We start from the raw sequence: 25,633 nt of genomic DNA on the forward strand, positions 1-25,633 counted from the left end.
AAGTCAACACAGCTACGTTGGAGTTCCCCAGCTTGCGCGCATAGACTAGTTCACCGCCACGCCACTGCACACTATGTTTCAGAGACGCACTGGTTTCGAGGTTGTGCACAGAAATCACGCCGCGACACACATCACCGGTGAGCTTGAGGTGACCGCGAAGCGGCAGCGGTCCTTTGCTGGTGTTGATTTGAAAGTCCGACAGCAGTTTCTGAGCCACCTCGTTATTCTGCGTGCCACAGATGATGATGTTTTGCTCCCAATTGGGAGAAATGCTGATGTCATTCATGTGCTGCCTTCCGATGAGTTGGGAAATGGCAGCGCCGAGCTCACCTTGTTGAAACGCTGCCTTGAGGGCTACTGTGATGCGTGGCTTGAGCACGATCACGTAGTCGCCAGGATTCATCCTGACCGTTGGTTTCGGCGTCCACTTGGAGACTGGTGAAGTCTTTTGTGGAGCTTTAGGAGATGGAGCACGAGCGTCTCCAGTGGCTGAATTGCTGAGAGGAGTTTTCAGTGCAGACGCTCCTTCCGCGTTTCTTCGGCGGCGACGCCGACCCTCGACGAGTTGAAAAATGTCGGCTTGCTCCGCCGAAATGGTGGATGGGCCGTCGTCTGATGGATTTGTCGGGATATACGACCACGACAGAGTCGTAGGGTCGTAGCCACGTAGTTCAGGCAGCGCCATGTTGAGGAGTTGACCGAGCGGCGTCTCCGCATCCAGCAGCGGCGGAGCCGCCGCCGTGAGGCTTAGCTCGTTCGCTACGTTGTGATGCAAAGTTGCTCGAAGTGGCCGAAAATTGGGCGTACCTGGGTGAGATCGGTGTCCCCAGAATCTTGCTGACTTGGCAGATGCAGTCACGCAAGTTTTAGAGCAGCCACATTGAAGAGAGCACGGTTCCAGCCGAAAATCGACGGAGCCGATGAGCGTCGCGTCCGATCACTTCGCGAAGCGCCCGCGTCTCCCTCCTCATTCTCTACGCGTGCGCCGGTAGAGGGTAGGGGGAGCAGCTTTCATCTTGAAATTTGACCCACTTCCACAGCGCGTAGCGTTGCAAATTTTGGCAGACGTGATCATGAACGCCTCGTCTACGCATTGCGCTTGTCAGCTCAAAATTGTCAAACCTGGTGAGTGGCCCTTTAAGGCGCCTTTTAAGACTGAGGTTACACTAATTGCCGGGTAACCTCGTGCCAGCACTTCTTTGCAGCTACGTTAACGCAAGCGTGTCAGATAACATTCGTCCTCACGGGATATACTGATCCTCAAAAGCTCTTTCAGAGCTCCGCGAAGTGCCTGTCATGGCTCATTGATGGTTAGCAGCTTTGTCTACGGTGCGCGTAGATTTACGCTCTGAATATCAAGGCTGCGCATTGTGAATTCGACTCGATTCTCTGTAAACAGGATCACATCGAGCAGCTAGTTATCTCTCGTATTTGTGAAAGTGGAATTTCCCAGGAATTAAAGCCACGTGAACCTAAGCTCCGAGGAAACTCTAATACAAAACTGAGTTTGCTCGTTTCTGATTGTATACCTTAAGTTGAAAGGCATCAATCAGTACAGACTCATTATATATGCTGCACATATTATACTCAGAAGTTAGGTTACAATACACGATGTGGGTCGGCTTTACAGGTGCATGTTACAACTGCAGGTTACAACTGCGCAACCTTATTTTAACTGGTACCAGACGCAAGTATGCACAGTAAATATCACTTTAACCAACGTCAATTAATTAACCATACAGTTGCAGGTGGGCATCTTGAAGGGCATGTTGGCACATGATACTGAAAGCTCCTGATGCGTGGTTATTCTTTCTTCGTCTCGTTTTTGCTCTGTTTCTCCTTCAGCATTAGGCTCCACGGACTTTTTCTTAAAACCCACCGAAGCGCCATTGGACCCCATGCTAACACATTTCAGTTCAACTAAATATAGCACATAGTGCATTTCGGTTATGCGAATATATTCTGTGACTCCATTCAAAGCCTCCCCAGTCATATTGATCACAAGTAAAATCACGCATTCTGTACCATAGCTCAATCATGGTCTCTGCGAGTAGTTCCGCCAACTGCGCGCCACACGAAGCTTTGCCTCTTGACTACGTAACATGCGACTCTCGCGTTGAGACATGCCCCTTACTGTACACCAAGAAAAAAAAAATGGGAGCATATCCACGGGGTGAATAATGGAGAGTGCACGGGGCGAAGCATCCGTCCGTCCATTCGTTCTTTCTTCCGTCCGTCCATGCGTCCATCTGTGTGACTGTCCGTGCGTGCGTCTGTTCGTGCGTCCGCACGTCTATCCGTGCGTACAGCCCTGCGTTCATCCATGCATCCGCCCCTGCGTCCGTCCATGCGTCCATCAGCCCTTGCAGCTATCTGTGCGTCCATCCATGCATCTGTCTGTGTGTCCGTTCGTCCATCTAGTCAACACTCGAAGTACCACCATCTCGCATTTTTTCATCATATAATCCGCATATAGAAGCACCGCCATCCAGCGGACATTCCAAGGAATAAACGAGACGTGGCACACACACACACTTTCTTACGGCTTGCGCTTCATGTCTACTTCCCACCTTTAACCACCTCCAGTTCATGGTATATACTAGTTCATGGCTCTGCGGCCCAACGCTGGCTAAACCTTTCTAAAACCAATGAGGTTACACCCAGCGAGTATAACGCTGCAACCATTTCTTGTCAGATAGTGCTCAATGTACATGCCAAAGGCTGCTAATGGGGAATGAGAGACAGGAGAATTCAGCTTTTAGTTAACGCGCACGCTGAAAATTTTTTATGGTTCAACAACACACAGGAGAAATGTCCCACCGGCACCACCTTGCAGGTCAAAGCGTAAGACATGTTACGCACTACTACGAGGGACGAACGGGTGCCGCTTTAAGAAGCTTTGCCCCTTAACTTGTAGCGAGCGCCCAACCTCAGAAAAAAGAAGAGGATGCGCAGGAGGAGGAAGGGATCCTTGCAGAGTAAGCACCAAGAATTTCACCTAGAGAAGCAACTATCTACTACCGGCATCAAATGAAACGTCAGCAGAGGAACGCATGGCCCAAGCAACGGCATAGTGCATTCCGTCCAGTCATAATTACTAACAGGTGCGCCGCACAGCCGGTTTGGCAGCACTGTCTTTGCAATGCAATATTTCTGCTCGCATTCCAGCTTCCGATATGGTGCTCATAGACGCCGGCGTAAGCGCACCAGGCACTTTTGGTCGTTGCACTTTTAATAATTTTCTTTTATTTTTGTTGGGCTCGTTTCGAATATCACAATCAGAAACGAGGCAATTATATCGGACTCTAGGGAACCTGATGTGCGGAGGGACCTGTCTAGGGAGGTTTCTGGAGGGTGCACTCTGCACCTTCTGTATTTCTTGCGGCACGCGTTCCGCTCTTCGTATTTCATTTGACGCCGATTGCACTTGGCAGAAGTGAAGTCCTTTACTGCCCACCAGAGTATTATGCCCGAGAACGTTTATCAGAGCTTGGACACAGTGGCTCAGTTCATGACTAGCGCAGTCCTAAATGAACAGGTGCGGCAAAGAACTACGGAATTCTTCAACTCATGCTAATCAAGCAGATAGTCACATTACAATTAGCAGCATTCGAAATAAAAGGGTCCAAATCTCCTTTTAACAACGGATGTTGTAATTAGCTTTCAATAAGAAGTAAACATAGCTATTTCAATTTTGCGAGCTTTTCACTGTAGCGGACATTTTTATATATAGTCTCCCTTGAAGCTCGTTAAAGTGATGTTTCACTGTGTATATATCGAAAACGAGCAGCCACAAATGAAGCCCGCGTTGAGGAGGGAGACATCACGTGCACTCACCTTCCGTACTTGATGAGATCCCCCCAGCCCGTCATGAAGTGCGGCTTGTAAAAAAACAGCACGAGTATCACAGCGGCGAGTATGATGAGCACAGTGTATTCGGCGAAACTGATGGAGCCCAGCCTCTTGTACTGTTGCTGGATTTCCCGCCGGATGTCGTTCTTGGCCTCCAGGCAGTGAGCCTTTCTCCTGGAACATGGATATACGTATTGCGATCATGCAACTTGAAGCACGTTGTCATACCCGTCGCGAACACGCGTTCTACATATGGGTGCTGCTGGTTAACGCGATAGTTCTTTATGTATGTTCACGCCAGTTAGCCCTGTGAGTAAGATTTTAATGACCTACCACGCAGGCGTTAACAAGTTAATTTAGGTTTGCGAGTTTGTAACTATAAGTAGATAACTACAGCGTGCAATTAGCGATTTGGAGCAGTGAACAATTCCTCCAAGGAAACACTATTTACATTCTTGACCACAGCTAGAACCACCCTGTAACTGCTGGAATTATTATGAAAACACCACCTTTCTTTCTTGGGTGTTCGTTTGTTCATTCCTTTATCGTCTAAATTATCCTGCTCGTAAATAGTGCCATCGACAATTTAACCAATATAAGCCACGAAAGCACTGCACCAAACGAAAGAGCAAAATTTATGTTGTATGAACCATGAAAATATTCGAATTCAAGTTCGGCTTGACGGCGCCGTAAGAAAGGTGAGAAGTAAACACTGCGTTTCGAAATGCTATAAGAAATTCTCCTCATAATCCGACTAAGTCTCGATGAAAAAGCAATATTTTTGTTTCAGTTACCTGCTAATTCTGATGACAAGCCAGAGGTAAATCCAGCCGATGGCGGTGCAAACAATCATAGGGGGAACGTTGTAGAGCATCCAAGTGGCTGATGTGAGCTCCGTGGAATGAGGAAAAAGCCTTGGTGAAAAAAAAAAATCAACGTTAGAGAAAGAGCGCCATGCCTGCGCGAGAGTGGAATTAATCCAATAATGAGGTCTGGTATAGGAACCGAATTGCAGTAGAACAGAACGTTTCGCTTGTCGGAATGCTAGCATGATTGATGAAGTGCCAATCACGCAAGCATTCCGGCAAGCCAAACTTTCCCTTTTCAAGACGCAAGGAATACAGAGGGCGCGGACTGAGCGCTATCTAGACACAGGAAGATTTATTTTGAAAAAGCGAAACAGGAAACCAGTGCCAGGCGTAGCACACAAGCGCATAAGAAAGTATAGGATATCATTTAGGAACACGTGCTAATCCATACGAAAGTTCTAACACGTCAGTTTATAATACATTAGTCAAGCAGATGGCAAGTTTTTTGACTGTCTAGAAAAGAAATGAGAGGCTGTTGAAATGCATCAAAAATGAAAATCATCCCGACACCAGTGGTTAGAAAGAAATTACGTTATAAGCTATCGATTGCTGCAGTGTAGTCATAATGCTGTGGCGGCCATATGTCCATAATCTTTTCCCTGGCTTGAGTAAGATTGGCAAGAGATATAGTAACGCGGTGTTTTCAGTTCCAGAAAAGCTATCTAGAACCTGCCTTTCTTTTGAGAAAAAATGAAATGCAGTGAAGAAAAAACTAACGACTGTTAAAATAAGCACGTGTCGATATACGTATCATGTACACCATCATCCTTTATGAACGGGAATAAACGAGCGCGTGGCTTGCGCTCTGCGGCTGCTTACAGCGCGATCATCCGACAGACAAAAAAAGCACGTCAGCTTTTGGCGACATGTATTGGTAGAGAAAACAACGAGTCACGGACGCTGAACAAGCCCGGCTAGATAACACTTCCGTTTTGTTCTGACAATATGATTGATTGATATGTGGGGTTTAACGTCCCAAAACCACCATATGATTATGAGAGACGCCGTAGTGGAGGGCTCCGGAAATTTCGACCACCTGGGGTTCTTTAACGTGCGCCCTAATCTGAGCACACGGGCCTACAACATTTCCGCCTCCATCGGAAATGCAGCCGCCGCAGCCGGGATTCAAACCCGCGACCTGCGGGTCAGCAGCCGAGTACCTTAGCCATTAGACCACCGCGGCGGGGCATTGTTCTGACAATAGACGGTGCACCCAAGAAATGGACGTGCTTTCTTCAGCTGTCGGTTGATGGTGCTGTAGGTAGCTGCAGCCACAGAGAACAGGCCACGCGCTCACGTGTTCCTTTTTATAAAGGACGACCGTGTACATACAAACCAATTTCCCCTCACAGCGTTTCAGTGAGCACATATATCATGACGTCCCAATAGGGGGCGGCTAGACCGCGCGGTCGTCTTTGAGTGAGACCGTTAGGGCGCGTCCGCACACTTATGCCATCTCATCTTACCCTTATATATCCTTCATCTCTTTCTTCCTCTTTCCCATTAACCCAGCTCAAAGCAGCAAACCAGGCGCTCTTCTGGTCAACGTAAACCAACCTTCTTTCTTTTATTCTTGCTTCTATCCATCACTGTTATACGCAGCAGCATGAGATGTCACTAACGAAATGCCATGTGAGCTACATGCAATGTGACGTCAATAACATGCGTCTCATCGGTCTATAAAATGAGCTCTAAAAGAAAGGATAGTGAATCAGTACAAGTAAACCCTGGCTGTTAACAGAGTAGAAAAAAAAACAGAAGAGGGTTGCAATCCGCCAGTCTACATTGCATTGTTTTTACTTATTCGATGTCTTATTTTGGACGCCGATGGAGCAATACACACACGACAACAGAGAAAAGATTTACGAATGACACCCGAACGGCACGTGCCCGACTTGATCGTTACGCGTGGTAGAACAAGCTCGTATTTTATTTTTACGTCATTGATCTTGCACCTCGTAACCAACACAGAGATCGAAGTCATCATTTTCCTTCAGCGTGCGTCACAAGGTGGATAAACAATAGCAGCGCCAGGCAATCTGAGATAGCATTTTATCATTTCCCACTCATCCATCTGTCAGACGGACGCTTGGATATTAACACTCACTCGTCGATAATGCCCTTGAAGAGTATGTTGGTCGACGAGCCAATTATGGAGCCGGTGCCGCCAATGTTTGACGAGTATGCGATCGAAAGCAGCAATATCTTCTTGAGGAGATCGTGGTTCTTCTTTATCAATGCTCCGCTGATGAAATAGAAAAAAAAAACAGGGACGCATGTCGTGATATAGGAAAAAATAGCGGTAGTCACAAAGAGACAAGCAAAATTCAAGAGCAATATTCCATTACAACGAGAACACATTTCAATCTCAATCCTTGATTGTATACACACGCGTACATATATAAAAATATGCCGTCCGCATCTTCCCACGGGGCGAACACGAGTACACCCGTCGCAGAGTGGTGGGGGTATCGCGTGAATTTTGCGTAATCAGGTATGGCTTCGGAATGCATAATTCTTATTTTGTCTTTATTATTCGTAATCACTGAATGAATGAGAAGCGTTTCCTTCAAGCACTGGTGGGACGCTGATGTGCGACCCAGTGCCTACATATACGCGGTGGCCAATGAAGGGTTGTGCAGCTCGGGCGGTCGGTTTGTACTAGCAGACGATGGCTGCGTCGGCATTGCGAGGCGAGAGAAGAGGGGGGGGGGGGCAACGAACGGTTGGCACGAGACGCAAGCTTGCGGCACGATACGCGAGACGCGAGCATGAACAGTGAGGTTGCGGACATCACTGCCGACGTACGACGCGTGATATCGTGCGACTAAGAAATGCTCCACAATTAAAAAAGAACAAAAAAGAACACTGTCGTAAACGTTAGTTTTATTTACACGCGCTGTAGCACCAGGATTCATAGCGTGCATTTGTGTTTCTATTCTTTTTTCGCGGTAGCGCTGCTATTTAAGCAAAATGTTTCATCGACTTCTGGAGCCACTTGTGGATACAGAACGCATACAAAGTTGCAGAATTATCCATTACACGAGCTATTTCACATGCAACAAAACATTTGCCTCCCAACCACAGGGATACATTGAAACGATAGAATAGAAAAACAAAAGATCGCATAAATGCGGCAGCTTTAAGACACTCAAATGTTCACGCTGTACATACAGGAAGCTAGCGCAGTTCGCAAGTTATTTAATTCGCTAATGTTTACTATAGCAGATGTCATGCTGAGGCTGGTAATGAACCTTTCTATTGAAACAAGCCTACAACATACTTCGCACACTATGTACGATAACTAGTCTGAAAGCATCACCTCCACTGCCGGCTCAGAGACAATACCAATATGTGCATCGACATGTCTGACTGTTTCTGAGGGCTTCCATACATTGTGACAGGTAGACTCATTCGGTTATTATTGTAACTGGTGACTCACCTAGGGTCGGCGCCGATCCCGACTTCGAAGTGATCACCGCCGGCGTCGCCATTCTGCTTAAAACCTGTGGTAAAAGCGTAAAGTAAATTAAAAACACCCAATAACAGCAATTGCTAAAATAACAAGAAAAACGTTGGGATAATCCAAGTGTGTTAATGATTTCCATTCAATGCTGCGCACAATTTTTATTTCGTGTCCTTAGCTAGCTTTCTTTGTTCCTAAGCGTCACGCTCGACGTCATCGCACTAGTTATCATCATCATGAGACCACTCGAAACCTCTTTGAAACCTGTTGAAACACAGGGCTAAGATAAAATGGTTACTTCAGCTGTGCTCATGTGAGTTTAACAAGCCCCGTGTGGTATAAAACGCTGCCCTGGAGAGTGTGCGTCATGCTTTGACGTAGAAAAATCGGTGTGCGGGGCCGATTTAGTAATTCAAGGCGCGCGGGAATCATGATGATGGTGATAGCGCTAAAACTATGAGCGCGCCCATGCGCGTGCTCGTGCGCGCACCACGTGAAAAAGCTCCCGAGCCACGGGGACAGCTCGGCTCACCCCAGAGAGCAGAACGCAAGGAAAGGTTCGGGCCACGCCCCGGCTGCTCGTTCTGACCCTCCGTGTCCGGGCCTCGTCCCGGCGTTGAAGTCCTCGGCTGCGTCCTGGACTGGGCATCGCCCCACCTCGCACCCACGTTGGTCTGAAGCGGCGTTCGTCACGGCCAGCTGCTGTTCTGGTCTCGGAGCGAGACGCTGTCCCAGCTCTGTTCGCGGCAGTCGGCGGTACGCTGTTCTCGGTGGCAAGCCCAGGCGTTGACCACCGTACTGGGATGGCCCTGGCGGTTATCTTCTAGACCGAGCCCCACCTCGGTAGGAACTCCGCAAGCACCAGGCATCGCGCCTCCTGACTACCAGAGAGCTCAAGGTGAAGAGCAACGTTCACGCCCCAAGAGTAGAATGTGAGTGAACGAACAAGAACAATAACTCTCTTCGCGTAGGACCGTTAGCGCGTGTATATCTGTGTGAGTTTATGTTGTGTGTATCCATTTGTCCGTCTTCGTGTGTATAAAAGTCTCTCGCAGTTGTCTCGGTACGACCAGTTGTTCGAGTTCCTTCTCCGAGAGTAGCTTGTGTTTCCTATACAAGATACCATCTACAAGAAAGAAGCAGGTTTCGCGATTCTTTACTATTAACTTTTTACCAAGACTCTCATAACACTGCCGTAACGATGGGTCATTTCTTTGGTATTCCTCAAGCGTCACTTTATCTATGATGGTGGCAGTGGCTTTCAGAACAGGTAGCCTGGTTGTGGCACGAGTTTCTTTCGAGCAGAAAAACCGGACTTGTAGTGCCCGTAAACTTCCCTTCCGGGACAAGCCCTTCTCGTACCACTACCGTGTTGCATCCCGTATCTCGAAGTACAGATACAGTTTTGCCCTCAAGCAATCCTCTCACTACAGGCAGAGTTCCGACATCAGCCACAGTTGGGGTATGCGTCGACGTCATATTCACGACCGGGATAGTCTCCCCAGTCTGGAGTACGACGTACCCTTCATCCGGTTTCTCCGGTGTGTCAGCGTTGTCTCCTTCTTTGGGTGACAGCGCGCACGACGCCAACTGCTTTTCCTGGGTTCGAGTTGTCTCCACAGACGAACCGTTTCTGCCACTCGACCAGCCTGTTGCTGACTGGTTATTTCTTGTCCGAGACCAACATTCAGACGCACGGTGCCCTGTCTTATTGCACAAGAAACAGAGACTTTGGCCCTTAAACTGGCGCTTAGCAGTTTCTGCTTTACGAGCATCTGCTGAGCTCTCCTTAGATAGCTTATCCTTGCCCAAATTGAACAAATCTTGGGCTTCCAGAAAGCAGTCTGCGTTCTGCGCTAAAGAGTGCAATTTCTTACAGTTCCTCTCCTTGAGAAATACCCTCAGGGTGGGTGAGCATCCCTTCATGAACTGTTCTGAAATCATTACGTCGCGAAGAGCGTCATATGTTTTCTCGACATTTGCCAGCTCCATCCAACGGTCGAAATGACCTGCTATGCGAGAAGCATATTGGAGCCCCGTCTCCTTGTCCTCTGGTCTCGCCTTGCGAAATTTCTCGCGGTATCCTTCAGCCGTATACCGGAATCGTAACAGCAATGTTGCCTTCACCTGATCATAGTCGGTGGCGGAAGCAGAGTCAAGTCGACTAATCACGGATAACGCCTCTCCCGTCAGGCACAAGCTGAGCGAAAAGGCCCATTTGCTCCGAGGCCACTCCTGAGACACCGCGACGCGCTCAAAACGCTGCAGATATGCGTCGAGGTCATCTCGCATCTCGTTGAACGGTGGCAATAGCTTGTGCGGGCCACAGCTATCCATTACAGCTGGGGACGCTGCGTCATCGTTTGCCGGTCTTCCTATCTCTCCCGCGTTCGAACCAGTCTTCTGCTCTTGCAACTTTAGCTTCAACAGCAAAACGCGCTCCTCGGCTTGCAGCCGTCTTTCCTCCAGCGCTATCTTTTCTCGCTGCTCGTCGCGAACTTGCGCACGAAGGTACCTTTCGATAACGCGCTCCGCGTCAACCCATTCCTGCAGTGCCGATCCTGTTAGACCCATGTCCGTTCCGATCGCGTGCAATTTCTCTAAATCCATCAGTTCGTCCCGCCCGTCTGGCTCTCGGCAAGAAGGTAAGGCCGATCTATCCTGGCAGGCTCGCCAAAATTTGTGGGCAACTGTGGGCGCAGGTTAGCCAGATGAGGACAGAGGACGTTCGAGGACAACGAGAGACTTTTATACACACGAAGACGGACAAATGGATACACACAACATAAACTCACACAGATATACACGCGCTAACGGTCCTACGCGAAGAGAGTTATTGTTCTTGTTCGTTCACTCACATTCTACTCTTGGGGCGTGAACGTTGCTCTTCACCTTGAGCTCTCTGGTAGTCAGGAGGCGCGATGCCTGGTGCTTGCGGAGTTCCTACCGAGGTGGGGCTCGGTCTAGAAGATAACCGCCAGGGCCATCCCAGTACGGTGGTCAACGCCTGGGCTTGCCACCGAGAACAGCGTACCGCCGACTGCCGCGAACAGAGCTGGGACAGCGTCTCGCTCCGAGACCAGAACAGCAGCTGGCCGTGACGAACGCCGCTTCAGACCAACGTGGGTGCGAGGTGGGGCGATGCCCAGTCCAGGACGCAGCCGAGGACTTCAACGCCGGGACGAGGCCCGGACACGGAGGGTCAGAACGAGCAGCCGGGGCGTGGCCCGAACCTTTCCTTGCGTTCTGCTCTCTGGGGTGAGCCGAGCTGTCCCCGTGGCTCGGGAGCTTTTTCACGTGGTGCGCGCACGAGCACGCGCATGGGCGCGCTTATAGTTTTAGCGCTATCACCATCATCATGATTCCCGCGCACCTTGAATTACTAAATCGGCCCCGCACACCGATTTTTCTACGTCAAAGCATGACGCACACTCTCCAGGGCAGCGTTTTATACCACACCCCGCCAAGTTCCAAGCTCATAGCCAGTAAATATTCTCGTAAACTGGCGGTTAGCTTGACCCACCACCGTGACTCAGCACCCGAGCTCTGCTAAGCAGGAGAAGAGCTTACAAGTGCAGCTGCTGGCGCTCGCGTCACCGGTGCCTAAACAGAAGAAGCCAGGTTCGCTCACATATTTCGGGGCACGCCCGTAACGCGCACTTAAGCTGTATGACTGGCGACTATACGGCCACCGTTCTATATGTTGCATCATGGATACAGGAAACCACACGACACGACCGTTACCAATGTGAGAATGCGAGCATGAACCTGCGACTGGAACAAGCGCTTCCGCACACTTCAAGCAGCGCACGTTCTGCCGTGGACATACAAGGCAAGACACAGACACGCACACACAGGGTTGCTAAGCATGGGAGCGTAGGTGAGCGAAGTGACAAGTACTAAAAGTGCACACGTGCGATGTGAGACTTACACTCGTTTGTTGGCACCTGGTGGTAAGACGGCACGACCATTTTGGCAGCGAGGGCGATGGCCATGGGCCCCATGATGGTGGCCACGGCCGTGTTTGGCATCCACATGGACATGAACACCGTGATGGACATCAGGCCCAGCAAAACCCTGGCGCACGGATAGAAAAAAAAATTAAGCTATGGCAGCACAAGTCGACATAATCATCGCTTAGCCAGCGCCAGCATTCATTGACAATTGTTACAGGCAGCACTAGCCGACTATGCCATCATTTATCCATCACAAGCCGATTGTAACTGTCAGTCACTATTCAAACAATCTAAAACGCAATGTCACTGATGCCGACGAATACTGACACTGGTGCATTGGTCGTAGCATATTCAAATCACCATGATGATCGCCTCGTCGAAACATTTAAACGACGGTATAGCAGTCGTGTGCGTAGGGCGATTGTATCATAACATCTATGCTTCTGATAAACAAACGGTCACCTCAAGGGAGTGCGTACTAGGCGACTATTTGCACGTCGAAAGAACCGTAGCATTACGCCACCTGTACAGTCGTGAGCTGCCCGATAAAGCGAAAAATTTGAGTATATACAAAACATTCTCGTCAGTGCTGGTTAAAGCTGCGAGACTAAAGTTCATCCCGCCACGTCTACGCAGGAAAATTCTCAGTATCTACAGAAAACGAGACACATGGATTCCGACTATACACTTAGTGTATCAGAAGGGAAGCCAATCAGCAAATGTCACTGTGAACACGCCGTTGACTGAATGAAGGAACGAAATCCTCTGATGCGGGTCGCATACTCTAAGAGTGGGAGATACATGGCGAACGAGACGTCAAGGCCGAAGCCCACATTGGCGTGCCTAGAGCACGCGGGTGCCTTGTACCCTTACAGTCCAATATCACAGATGGACGAACCGCCCCATGCGCCTCGCAGACTGCAGGCGCCGCCGCCACTACAGGACGCCACGGGTCGGCGCACCCTCAATAAGCAATATTACCCGTTCGGCGTTTCAGTTTTGCTGTGTGGCCGCTATGCGGGCAGGCGAAACGAGGGACGGAGAGATCCAAGTCTCCGTTCAAGCATAAAAGTCTCAATCAGCTTAGGCTACTAGCTTATTCGTTGAAAACTCTTTTCTACCTTGATTAATTAGTGAGAAGTTGACTCTTTTGGAGGTTACTCTGCTTGTCTGTAAGCGCATTGGTGATGGTATTTAGCATTCGTTTATGCGTGTGCTAGCAACTCTGCAGAGAAGTGCACTTCTCACCGACCTTCCCTCGCTGGTGCCGACGGTGAGGAGGCACTTGAAGGCGAGCCGTTCGTGCAGGTCGCTAGACTCGATGGCAGTGGCGATCATCAGTGAAGCCATGAACAGAAGCCCCGTGTTCTGCAAGGAATTTGTTGCACAGAAAAATGATAAGAGACTCACAGTCGACGCAATTAACACAACCGTTCTCGAGGTAATCCATAAATCACAAGTGAAAATGAAGCGCTGACATGCTTCTGACGGCAGCCTGCCTAATGGTCACCAGTTTGTTGAGTCAGAAACAAGGTTCGATAGTTAAAATTCTTGGAACGCAACATCATGTTTTCTTGGCAGCCATTACCACCAAAAGACCTGCATTGACATTACTCATGCACTTCAAACAATGACGATACATGTCTGGTTGAGTAAAAGTTTGGGGTTGTGTGGTCTCAGGCTGTAGAATAAAAAGTGTTGACATCCCCACCCAACCCAATTCTTTCAGCAAGGGACATTCCACAATTTACTGTGTCTTCGCTTAACGGTATTACGGTAGAAGGTTCGACAAAAAATACTATTATGGTCGACTCTGCCGCACGCCGCATTAGCTGACTGAACTTCCACATGGGCGATCTCAGGGACCCATGTTTAGACGAAACTGCCCTTTATTACCAGGCTCCGTGGTTTCGATTTCACTGACAGGTAGTAGTACCAAGCGGTACAGAGACCCTGCAATATCACATTTCTAACAAATGTCGCTCATAAGCAATATAATTACGCAGTCGCACACGTTGCTTGCATGCAACATCCACTTCGTATACTGTAAACGTTTCACATTTCCAGCGAGCCACGCTATGCATCAGTGCACACCGATTGACTTAAATTACCGAAGCCGGTGGGACGAACCATGGGCGTTGGTGGGCTTTCTACGTGGTCTCAAGTACCCTTTCACTCCTGACTGCTTCTGACGCCTGCTGTCGCTTATATACTTACAGGTAAGTTGGTCTTCAGAATAACGAGAAACTTGCATTAGCTAATCAACGAACTACTTAAATATGTAGTGGAATTATGACGCTATTTACAGTTTGATCATTAAACATTCACGGTTTTCGATGTCAAAGACCTCAAAAGCACCACAGCGGTAACTTCAAGTTTACGCTGAAGTCAGTCATGGGAAAGCATTCATAGCCTACTGCGAATGAACATTCAACCATATGGCAAATCCTCATAACGTAGACGCCAATGGCAGTTCTCGCAGAGCTTTCACCATTGCACAGCCATGTGAGCTATGAGTCCGACAACCCATAGTCTAAAATCTGACTCATTTTAACAATAACATCCATACGTCTGTTCCTTATTTTTTTTGCTTTTCGAGAGAGAAATGTTTAAGAGACAACCCGTATCAAGGAGGCTTCTCAGCATGAGATTGCTATCGGCAACCTACTCTAACCCGTCAGAACCGACGTCACCGTACTATTTACAAGCAAGTCTGCATATACACCGAACAAAAACAATCCTAAGACTAGCGAGCATAACCATGAAAAAATGTTGAGCTTTCCGACGGGACGCAGCTGCCAGTGTGACGCGCATTAAGGAGGCGTTCATAGCAAAACTTACGTTAAGGTAAAAGGATGCCACCTCTTCGGTTGACAGTATTCCCAGGAAGGGTAGTAAAACTATAGGTAGTAATGATGTCACTGACAGAGGCACCGGCTCCACAACGTAGTAGATGCCCATCCAGAGCGTCACAAAGGCAACCCAGGCAGCCTGCAATGAACGCAACAATGTTAACGCGAATGCATCTCGCGACAGCATTTCAAAAGATCTCAAGATTAGGTTGACACGGCCGCAGTGAAGATCCGCGCACTCATTGTAGCAGAACGTGAATGCCTTGACACACATATGGACGAATGCCCTCCAGCCTTCAAGCCAAAACATGGTGGGAGACATACGTTGTGCATGTGCTTTAGTTGCTGACCATAGAGCTGAACGGTAGGTTAAAAAAGGGATTGAACTAGACTAATTTATAAGAAACGGTTGGCGGAAGCGCTCGCATTTTGTGAAAGTTACAGCAATTTCAAGGAAATGAGCTTTGCGACAAGGAGATTTGTATTCAAACAGCAATGAAATAAAGGTTTTCTGCCCTGACAAAGACCACTACCTTCGTGAGAACGCTCAGTTCGATGTCTGTTACTCAATTCGATACCTCTTCTTCCTGCGAACATACTTCTTTGAAAAACATATACACGAAATGCTCGACATCGGAGTGAAGAACAGCGCGACAATTTGTGTGGTTCCATAGGTAAGGAAGAGCACGACAAGGTGAAAAAATCACAGCATACCCACGGAGTGAATGATGATTGGTGGGGCGAAGCGTTCGTCAATCCGTCCGTGCTTCTCTCCGTCCATGCGTCCATCCGTGCGTCCGTCCATGTGTCCGCCCATCCGTGTGACCATCGGGGCATCCGTCCGTCCGTCCGTGCGTCCCTCCATGCGTCCATCCGTACGTCCGTTCTTCCGTCTGTCCTTCCATCCGTCTGTGCGTCTGTTCGTGCGTCCACTTCTCTGTCTGTCTGTCTGTCTGTCTGTCTGTCTGTCTGTCTGTCTGTCTGTCTGTCTGTCTGTCTGTCCATCTGTGCGTCCATCAGTCCATCCGTCTATCTGTATGTCCGTTCATTCATCCGTCCGTCTGTCTAGTGAACATTCTAAGTACAGCCATCTCGCATCTTTTCATCATGTATTCGTCATATACAAGTGCCGCCATCCAGCGGACATTCTAAGGACCGCTCTTTCGGGTATGTGCCACCAGTGGCTACATACACCATCGGAGGAAGGACAGACCCACACACTAAGAAGCTTCGCCCTTAAAAATATATATAAGCCAATGGTCACATCTTCAAATATACGAGCTGCTTGCTACGGATGCAAGATAGTCGAATAGTCGCAGTCTTTTTTTTCTTATTGTTTTATTTTTTGTTGAGTCGCGTTGCCCCATACTCGTAAAACACGCGACATTAGGAAGGCATAATCAGGTATTCCGCATGGTTGGCGTATTGTACTATAAGCTCGGCAAGCCGACTATGGATAAAAAAAAATTCATGAATTCACAGGAGTAATTTCGTCAACATATGGGTGAATGCCACCCAGAAAGACAAGTAATATCGAAGCGCCTCCTGACGTAGGCGTGGTTCAATGACAGCTGGTGATCTAAATGCAGCTCTTGTGGGGCTAATAGGAAGCCCTGTCAGACAACATCCGAGTAAACACAGTAAAACATCGGTAATAAGAATCTCACGCGGTCATCCAAAAAATCATATCATGCGAAATTCGTATCACCAGAAAATACGGAAAATTAGCATGCGACAAAAGAAGTTGCAGTACACTTTAATTTATTATTTTTCAAGCTGCTTAAATGTCAAAGTTGTTGATGATTTCCAGTGAACTTATAGACGTTAATGATCATACTTGCAATCCTAAAAATATATACGCCCCATGCGTGCGAGTGTACTTTTTTCATTGCGTGAGCTTGTCCAACGGCATCAGTACATATTACACAATATTGTGTAGCTGCATTTCCTTCCTGATGTACGGGAGGGACCTATAATTTGGATCGTAAGTCCATCGCTGTTAATGAGCCGTGCTGTGACCCGCGACAACCAATGGCATCTCTGTAATCTTTGTGCGTTTTTTTTTTTTGCATTACACAAAAGTACTGCGGCAAAATCGACTTAAGGACTGCTTTTCACGCGATAGATGAAGGCCACAAAATTTTAGAGCCTTTGTCTTTTGTTGTTAGTATTTTTTTATCATGGTGAAGTTAGGGATGTTTTCTGGGATATTTTATGAGATTTCCCAGCTGGTGACCGTCCCAAGAAGTTGTGCTTGACGTTGCAAGGCCTCTCAGAGACGGTCCACTTTCTCGTTCGGTCGTCGTCCACCTTTCGTACAATGTCTGATGCGCGAGGCAATGGCTTGCATCGACGTGGAAGGCACCTGTCAGTACTATACGACAACAGCAGCACTTGTTGAAGCATTTAAAGAAGCGTGACGCCAACACCGTTTGTCCTCTCAATGTGAAAGTACACGAAGGCGCATGGGAGCCTCCGAGATTCAGGCAAAAAATCTCGGGCGTTACTGGCGCTACGACGGAGGTTTATATTGTCTGTGGTGAAAGAAGAGTAGTTTTATAAACGGTGATTCCAACGAAACTGGTGGTGCAGTGCGCATGCCCACGCTTCGATTCCAGCGCTTGCGCGTGCTTCTCGCGTCTTCCGCAGCATTGCGCGCAGCACCGGTTGCTACTTGAGCGGTAGCGTTACGTTCGTATCAAACGTCGCGGGGTTTAAAAATCGGTTGGCAACAACCACACTCCATTACACTGCTAGTCAATGGGCGTTGGCCGGGACAAAATAAAAATTCGTATCGCCCCGAAATCCGAACGAGCAGTCATCACATAACTGAGGTGTTATATAGCGACTAATGAAACCAGGCAACGATTCCTGTGTAAGTCACCTAACTGTGAAGCAGCATGCATAAAAACTGCACCTTGAAAATGCTTGATATATATTTCCGAATGCATAATGCCGAACACTCACGTCGGTTCCTATGCTGAGTGGTATGGGCAGCAGGACCAATGGTGTTGCGGTGGCAAGCACAGGCTTGAGTGCTTTTTTCCATCGGGGAACCGGTATTTTGTCCTCCATCCTGCAAATAACAAAATGAGAAGAAAAACTTTTCAACTCTTTCGTATACTCCAGTACTAACTATAGGCATGACGATGATGTAGTGCACATTTTTCTGTAAGGTCAAAAAATAACTTACAATTGTACGGCGTATTTCACTCAGTTCATTTCAAACACAGGGATGCGTCATCATTTCACCCTTGCGACATTGAGTTTCTGTTTTGCTTCTAGTGCTCACTGCCTCTATAGTGTTTGTTCAAACTCTTCTTGCCGGAAGCCTCTGCGGCAGCAGCGTATAGACGTGCACAAGAACAGTATCACCTTTCAGCAAACTCCATCAGCCTGCGAAAACGCGACCCTTTGTATTCACCTCCGTTTACTTGAAGTTGTATCAGCAAGCAGCGAAGCCCCCAGTTAGAGATGCAGAAATTTCACATGGACTTGTTACCGAGTACAGGTATTGTTCAAGTTCGCGTATACAGGAAGAACGATGCTAATTCGCAAATGCCACACGTGGAGCAGGCACTTAAACGTCACAAGAGTGAGATTCCAGAAAGATGAATTTATGAGATGGCTGTGGAATGTGACATTTGCATACAGCTGCAGTGAGCAGGCATTTATACTGACTAGTGTTTCGGGACACACGTAATGTTTCTGCGGGTCTGAGGAGTGAATATATTCTTAATAGGTTTGCGATGCGCCGACTGCGTAACGTAAAAAGAAAACGATCACGAAGTGCAACAAAGTGTGTCTGTGATGTAAATTGCTGCGCGGTATGTATTAAGCTATACAAGTAAACTGTGCTGGGAGCAGGAGGCCTGTGATTGGGATTCGATTCACGGAATGCTGCGTTGCGACTGCACCAACACAGCATACACAGCCACTGCGATGGAAAGCCGGAATAACCGATGCGTGCGGACATAATATCAAGCAGACCCTTCGGGTGTGACTGGCATTTGCTTCTTTTTTTATTTGCGAGATATCACGCTCTCATTCTAATAAAATTGACATGTGCACGTGTTGTGAATGCCGGTAAGTTCTTCTCCTTCCAACTTGCCGGTGTTCGCCAACGACTTGCGGACGGGTGTGCAAATGCTTCCGAATGAACACACAACACACTCAAACTGAAATATGCCTTTCCAGCAAAATCATTTAGTTATTACATGCATTACCGTACAATCTGCCACAGCAAATATTTCCCGTGGTGTCTCCATGGTTCGCCTGTGGATACCTTCACACGTAGGTATTTCGAGGACTCATGAGGCTAATCATCTCGCTTCAAGTTGCACTTACGAGTGTGATTGATATGAAACTTCACGCTTGTTTAACAATCCATGTTTGGCACCCGATAACTCAACGAGCACGTCACAGACGCATTATTCCCTCCACATTCCCGTGGTCTAGGACTCTTTGGTGGTGACAAAGTCATCACATATATTTGCTAAGATCTAGCTGTATTAGTGCGCAAACAATTATACTGTCGAAGACGTGCGCATAGTCCGTTATTTACGTCTTGCGCCTCCTGCAAAACACCTGAGCAAAAAATTTAGGATTTCCCACAGTCGTTATACAGAGAGCGCTGCTGACAAAAGAATATGGACTCATTGTACTCAAGTGCACGAACCTTGATGATTGCCCAGTCACGGGAGGTTGCGCTGCTTGGCATGACCAGGCGGCCTAGCTCTGCTAGCTTTCTTGAACAAAACGGATTAGACGTCGCGTTTATAGATGTTTTCTGTAACTATTACATGTGTTTAAGTCTCGGTGATTAGTTTTATTTTGTTTCCTTTTTCATTCTTGCTCTCTTTCTACCCATGTATCTCCCTTCCTGAAGGAGAAGGCAGGCGCTGCACCCCTTTAAAAGGCAGCTCTCGGCACGCTTCCGCCGTGATTCGTGTATGTCTCCATGTTTTTTGAGTATCCAAACTGAATAATAATTACTCAATACGTCTACATCAACATATACCGATTATTATTATTATTATTATTATTATTATTATTATTGCGTAGTAGTAATAGTAGTAGTAGTAGGTGCTGGTGGTGGTGTCACATCTGAAACTCGTAAACTTGTGAACAGAGAGGCAAAGTGTTCCAAGAGAGGAAATCTGTACGCCTATAAAGCTCATCCAATCTCTTACTCTAATGAAATCATTTCCGATGGAGGCGGAAATGTTGTAGGCGCGTGTGCTCAGATTTGGGTGCACGTTAAAGAACCCCAGGTGGTCGAAATTTCCGGAGCCCTCCACTACGGCGTCTCTCATAATCATATGGTGGTTTTGAGACGTTAAACCCCACATATCAATCAATACTCTAATGAAATAACAATGGCATCATAAACCAGGAAATGGTAGACAAGTGGTCCCACGAGCTACGCGGCCAAACCTTGAGTCGAGTGCGCGAGCCTCAGCTGGTGCTTCTTTTTTACGCTGTCATGCCACTGCGCAAAGCCCACCTTCAGAAAAATTTACGGGCATTATACCGCGGGCATGTACTCGGAGCGGTTCTGCAACGTTCATCCGTCAGATCATCAATGCGTAGGTGGGCCATTAAGTGCGATCACAGATAAACACCCATTTCCCCGCATTTATTCTTTACTGCGCACTTAATATCGAGTATATTCATCGCCTTTTGTTGCGATTTGAGATGCCAGAACACTGATCTATTTCAATCTCTTGTAGATAGTGTAGTCTGCGTGTTATCCATGTGTTATGTGTTTATCAGCGTATATAACATACTCATCACGCAGCACCTGAAGTAGCCTGTGAGGCGTATAGCTAGGCCGAAATCTCCACCACTTCATTAAAATATATGTCTCTATCATAGACATATAACCGCCTTGTTAAAATAGGAAGGTAAAGCAGAAAGTAAAAAATAAATCGCGGAAGTCGGAAGTGAAAATAAAGCGTCATTGTGCATCTTGTAGTCACGCAAAAAAGAGTGACAGGTGATGCCCAAAGAGGGAGATTAAATTTATCTAACAAAAGAGCATTCTTTTCACATTTACTGCTCCATCACCACTTAATTTCTATTCGTCTAATAGGCAATGTGACAACCTTGTCAATTTGTGTATTTTTTGTGCTTATTGTCTTCAATGCGTTTAGAGAGACAAGTAATAATTTAGAGCACTACATATAATATATGAGGGAAAAGCAGGGAACAGCTCTACCTTGAAAAATAAATACATGAACACGCATGCTTGAATAAACGTTTGACACTTTACAGTACTATGCACGCTACGATGCGAGGGCGCTAAGCTGTCCCTACGCGTTTTGCGGAACTTTGCATACAGCCTCACTGGAAACCTTCTTGCTCTAGTCAAGCTTTCTAGCTATACACACGAAATTGCAGTAATCTTACCGGCTAAGGTGGCGGTCATGACTCATTCGTTGAAACTATCTCCCCTGAATCTAAAGTTGTTTTAAAAGACTGCGATAATATCACATTCTAAGATAAAATACTTACAATTTGCACTTACTTATGTGACTGTTGCGGGAGCGTGATGGAATTATACCACTTCTAATGCTTTAGTTTTTTTAAAGACGATAGTCTTTCTTGAGAACCTTCGACGGGAAAATTTTGGTCTGTCTCTCTGTCTGTACATTTGTCTGTCCACCCTTAACGATACCTCAAACGGCCGACCCCATCCGCAACGCCCACAAATATTGCTCAGAGTCTAGCGTTCATACTTGCGCGATTGTCAATTAAAAAGCAATCATTGCGCATATCTGAGGTACCATAACAACACGTCGATGTTTTGTATATGTGCCTCTATACTAGAGAAGGCACACACGAGTGATTCTAAGGACCGTATCGTTAAACACGCTGCGCTGAGAGTGCGACGCGGTGCTAAAAAAGGCAAGTGTTACCAACGCTTTGCTAAAACGACACGGTGGTGGCACCTGCCCATCGCTTTGAGTTCTACACCTTATCGCCCCAGAGAATGGCACGCATCTTTCTCCGCAGGTGCGCAGGCCTTCCTTCGTTTTCGAAGATAACTGCCAGATGGCGCTCATGGCTAACGTGCCTCGATGTGCTCGTACGCCTCCGCTACACGCTCGAAGCACTCTAACGCAGCGCCTTCAGAATACCATTCACCGATTTTCTTGCGCAGAATATCAAACAAACGTTTTGTTCACTCTCTCCAGACGCAAGACTATCGTCTTTCAACAGTATTAGCAATGTACCATGCATATCCGGGGCCAATGTTTTTTTATGACATTCAAGCACCGAGGCCTGCACCAAGAGCGCTACAAATGCTGCTGTCTCCAGCTTTAAAACACAAGAATTAAATATTCCACCGCAAACGTCACAAAGCATACCGCCACGAAAGCGATAGCTGAATTGAAGGTCATTTAACGCGAGCTAAGCGGATAACACGCATCTTCACTCGTGTCCAAGAGCTTCTCTAAAAGAGCGATGGCGAAACAAACAGCAACTCGAAGTAAGCTGACGAATGAATCCACAAAGTACAATAAACGTCCACGTACCCCTCGTCGGTAGCGCTTTCGGTAAGAACAAGAACAATCGCAAGTAACCCACAGTCCATTTACTCTATTCGCAGGAAACAGCAACCCAGACTCCCAGGCAAAGCCAACCTTAAGCAGGATGTCCGCTAGATATTCGACTACGCTGAGTTAACGCTCAAGGTAGTTAAATAAGCCACAAGTAGAACTTTCAGTCCACACCCAAAGAATACAAAACATAATCATAGAAGTCTCACGCTAGACCATGTAGATGTTATACAAAGCGAGAGACGTTGGCCCGATACTAAGTATAGTAAAGTAATTAGTCTCCCTATTTTCTATTAACACGACTTGATAACGAAAGGAGCAAATTGACACGAGACGAAAACGCGGGTATATTGGAGAAAACGCTGTTTTTTTTTTCTCTTTCGTTTGTGATGTTATGTCCACGGGTTCTCGAAGTTTATCAAAATCAGCCAACTTAACCGCGTGCTTTTTTCTATCTCACTAACAGGAGCACATGTTTTCGCACCATCATTCACACGCATTGTCAGTAATCTCACTATATAGAGTATTTCAGCACTGCCGGTTTATCGTATAGTAAGCAGGGAAAAAAACGTATTATCGTAGTGGACATTTCACTTTTCTTAAACGTGTAAGCCATACGAATTGTTCATCGCATACGGTAACGTGATAAGGTTAATAATGTGGCCAGCAGAGGTCTTGCAGACTAAAAAGCTGTGTCCCGATCACAACAGTGCGATATTATCGAAACTACCATGCGCTAATCAAGAACTGGTAAAACATTCCCTATTAACACAGACAGAAGCTGTAGTATACATCAGAGAGACGAATGGCACGCAGATCTTACCGTACCGGTACAGGTCAGAGCTTGCGCTGCGAGGAGAGTTGCGCCGCGTGCGCGTGATGCAGAGGCCCAGCTATGGTGACGAGACTTTCCACCCAGAGACGATCACGGCGAATGAGGGATTGTCTTCAATACAGATGTGCCACTGTCGTCACACGACTCAACGGAAATCAACGACTGTACTCGTTCCAGCATTCCTTTCGCATCTCACAAAAGGGAATTTGAGATCGTGCGAGAGCCTGGCACCACCGGTAAAGTATGTAGCGGACGCTACACTATAGTCTTTCAGTAAAGGCAGACATGTGATCACGGCAAGCCTATACCACCGATGTATCCGTGAATGTATGTTGCACTGTGTCCGAGTCTGTGTCTCCCCTTTCGTCCGTCGTCTTCTTTGCGCCTATACTCTTCCGGACCGTGCAATGCCAAAACGCCGAGTTGTTCACTCTTGCTCTAGGCGGTTACGTCTTCGACGAAACCGAAAGAAAGTCGGAGACAAACATGGCAAAAATTTATTGAAAATGGTAAATAAGCTCCACCTACAGTCGGCGATTATCTAAGGCGCTGTAGCTGCGTATGTACCCGCCGTCCAACTCGAAGACAGTTAAATTGCGCAAAGAAGTCAACAAAAGTGATACCGAATGTATCAATAAATGCGAACGAAAATCATCACAAACAAGAGAAGTGCGATGTGCTCTCGTCACGTTTACAATTTTTCTTTCTTACGTGAAAAAGCCGTACGTGAAAAGGTTACCGAAAATTATACCGAATGTCTCAAGAAATTCAAATGAAAATTATCAAAAACAAGAGGAAAGCGATGTTCACTCGTTGCGGTAATAACTTTTTTTTTTTTCTGTGGTGGCTGACGTCTTAGGTTTGGTTCAGTTTATGGGGTTTAGCTTGTGGAGCTCACCGACACGCTGCGCTCGCAGGCAGCTTTGCAGCTTCTGTGGCAGTTGTTACATGTGATCATGGAGGGCGGTGGCGAGCTTTGGACTGGGCGGAGCCTACGCACCGCGACGTCACTATAGGCTCGCCCCAGTATGTCGACGGTGCCTATCTGATGCAATCTGATGTAATTAATTTAACATTAATAGGCGCTTTAACATGGGCAAACATTATAGTCAAGCATTGTTTTCGAATTCACTGCCGGGATCCGAACACGCGACTTCACGGATTTGGAAGGACATTTCTGGTATTTTGGTGGCATTGGCTTAACAGAAATTTTTTGAAACTTGGCATGTCAATTTTATGGCCTCTCAGAGAACAATGTACTTCAGTTTTACTCATTAGGAAATACGCAAAAACAAGTAAATAACGTCAAAGTCCAGTGCGTCCCGGCGTTTAAAGCAAGAATCTCAACGTGGCTTCGGCACCCAAACTTTTTACGCGGTTAGTCGCTTACCAAGCCTTTTCTCGCGATCGTAAAATTTCTCAAAATGTTATAGAGCGATTTACTAATATGACAAAAATTGTTTCTTCTCTTTAGTGTCCATTTGCGCATAGCAGGCCTGCTTACGCAACTGCACCTCTCTCGTGGCCACGCAGTGACCGTCATAGGCCAACCCCCCCCCCCCTTCCTATTGTGTCAATGTATGGGGCTGACTTTGTGCACCCCTATTAGGTGGTTAGAGGACTCCCCCCCCCCCTCCCACTGCTTCCCTCTTGCGCACACCTATAGTGACCGCTACGAATCGGAGTCATCGGGATACCGTCTCCACGGGTGGTTTCCGTGCTACGAAGAACTCCCATTTCATATTTAATCTACGAATGTCCGGCAGCATCGTCAAAACCTATACACGCACTCACTCGAGGGTTACCGGATTCTCCCGGTGTCTCAGTTCATCTCCAGTCGAGCGGAGTTGATGAAACGTAGTTAGGAGCGAGTGGAGGGAAAGATAAAAAAGGAATAAAGAGTGAGTCACTTGGGCCATTTTCTGCGAAGGTCGTGTTCGGAAAACGAACGCAGTGACATAGTAAGAAGGACAAAGGAACGGCGTACGATAAAGGTAGTTTTCCTCACAATAAAGCTGGCCTATTCCCGGCTCGGTGTTTGCGCGTGTACTGATAATCATCAGTCAATGCGAAGTGAACGAGCACCATGCTGCAAATTCCCCACTGCATTATGCCAGCAACACTTTGTTTAAGTGCCACAGTCCCTATACCATTGTATCGGAGGAAGAGTAGCTTTTGGTTTTTGTGATAGAAATATGACCGAGAGATCCGAAATTGCCAATACACCCATAAGCACAA

General features: G+C 47.2%; 1 protein-coding gene across 3 annotated transcripts in view; it reads right to left on the reverse strand.

Annotated features, from left to right (window-relative positions):
* LOC119173491 (solute carrier family 13 member 2-like) overlaps positions 1–25,633 on the reverse strand; it is a 98,784-nt gene that overhangs the window by 19,617 nt on the left and 53,534 nt on the right. For all 3 annotated transcript variants that reach the window (XM_075889835.1, XM_075889834.1, XM_075889833.1), the window contains exons 2-9: positions 17,963–18,071; positions 14,985–15,134; positions 13,396–13,511; positions 12,119–12,264; positions 8,164–8,227; positions 6,829–6,966; positions 4,647–4,766; positions 3,838–4,026 (exon numbers count right to left, since the gene is read on the reverse strand). In XM_075889835.1, coding sequence (XP_075745950.1) covers positions 3,838–4,026; positions 4,647–4,766; positions 6,829–6,966; positions 8,164–8,227; positions 12,119–12,264; positions 13,396–13,511; positions 14,985–15,134; positions 17,963–18,070 — 1,031 coding nt within the window. In that variant the 5' untranslated portion in view covers position 18,071. The remainder of the gene's footprint in view (positions 1–3,837; positions 4,027–4,646; positions 4,767–6,828; positions 6,967–8,163; positions 8,228–12,118; positions 12,265–13,395; positions 13,512–14,984; positions 15,135–17,962; positions 18,072–25,633) is intronic.

This window comes from Rhipicephalus microplus, chromosome 3 (assembly GCF_043290135.1).
Source record: "Rhipicephalus microplus isolate Deutch F79 chromosome 3, USDA_Rmic, whole genome shotgun sequence".
Classification (NCBI taxonomy): Eukaryota; Metazoa; Arthropoda; class Arachnida; order Ixodida; family Ixodidae; genus Rhipicephalus; species Rhipicephalus microplus.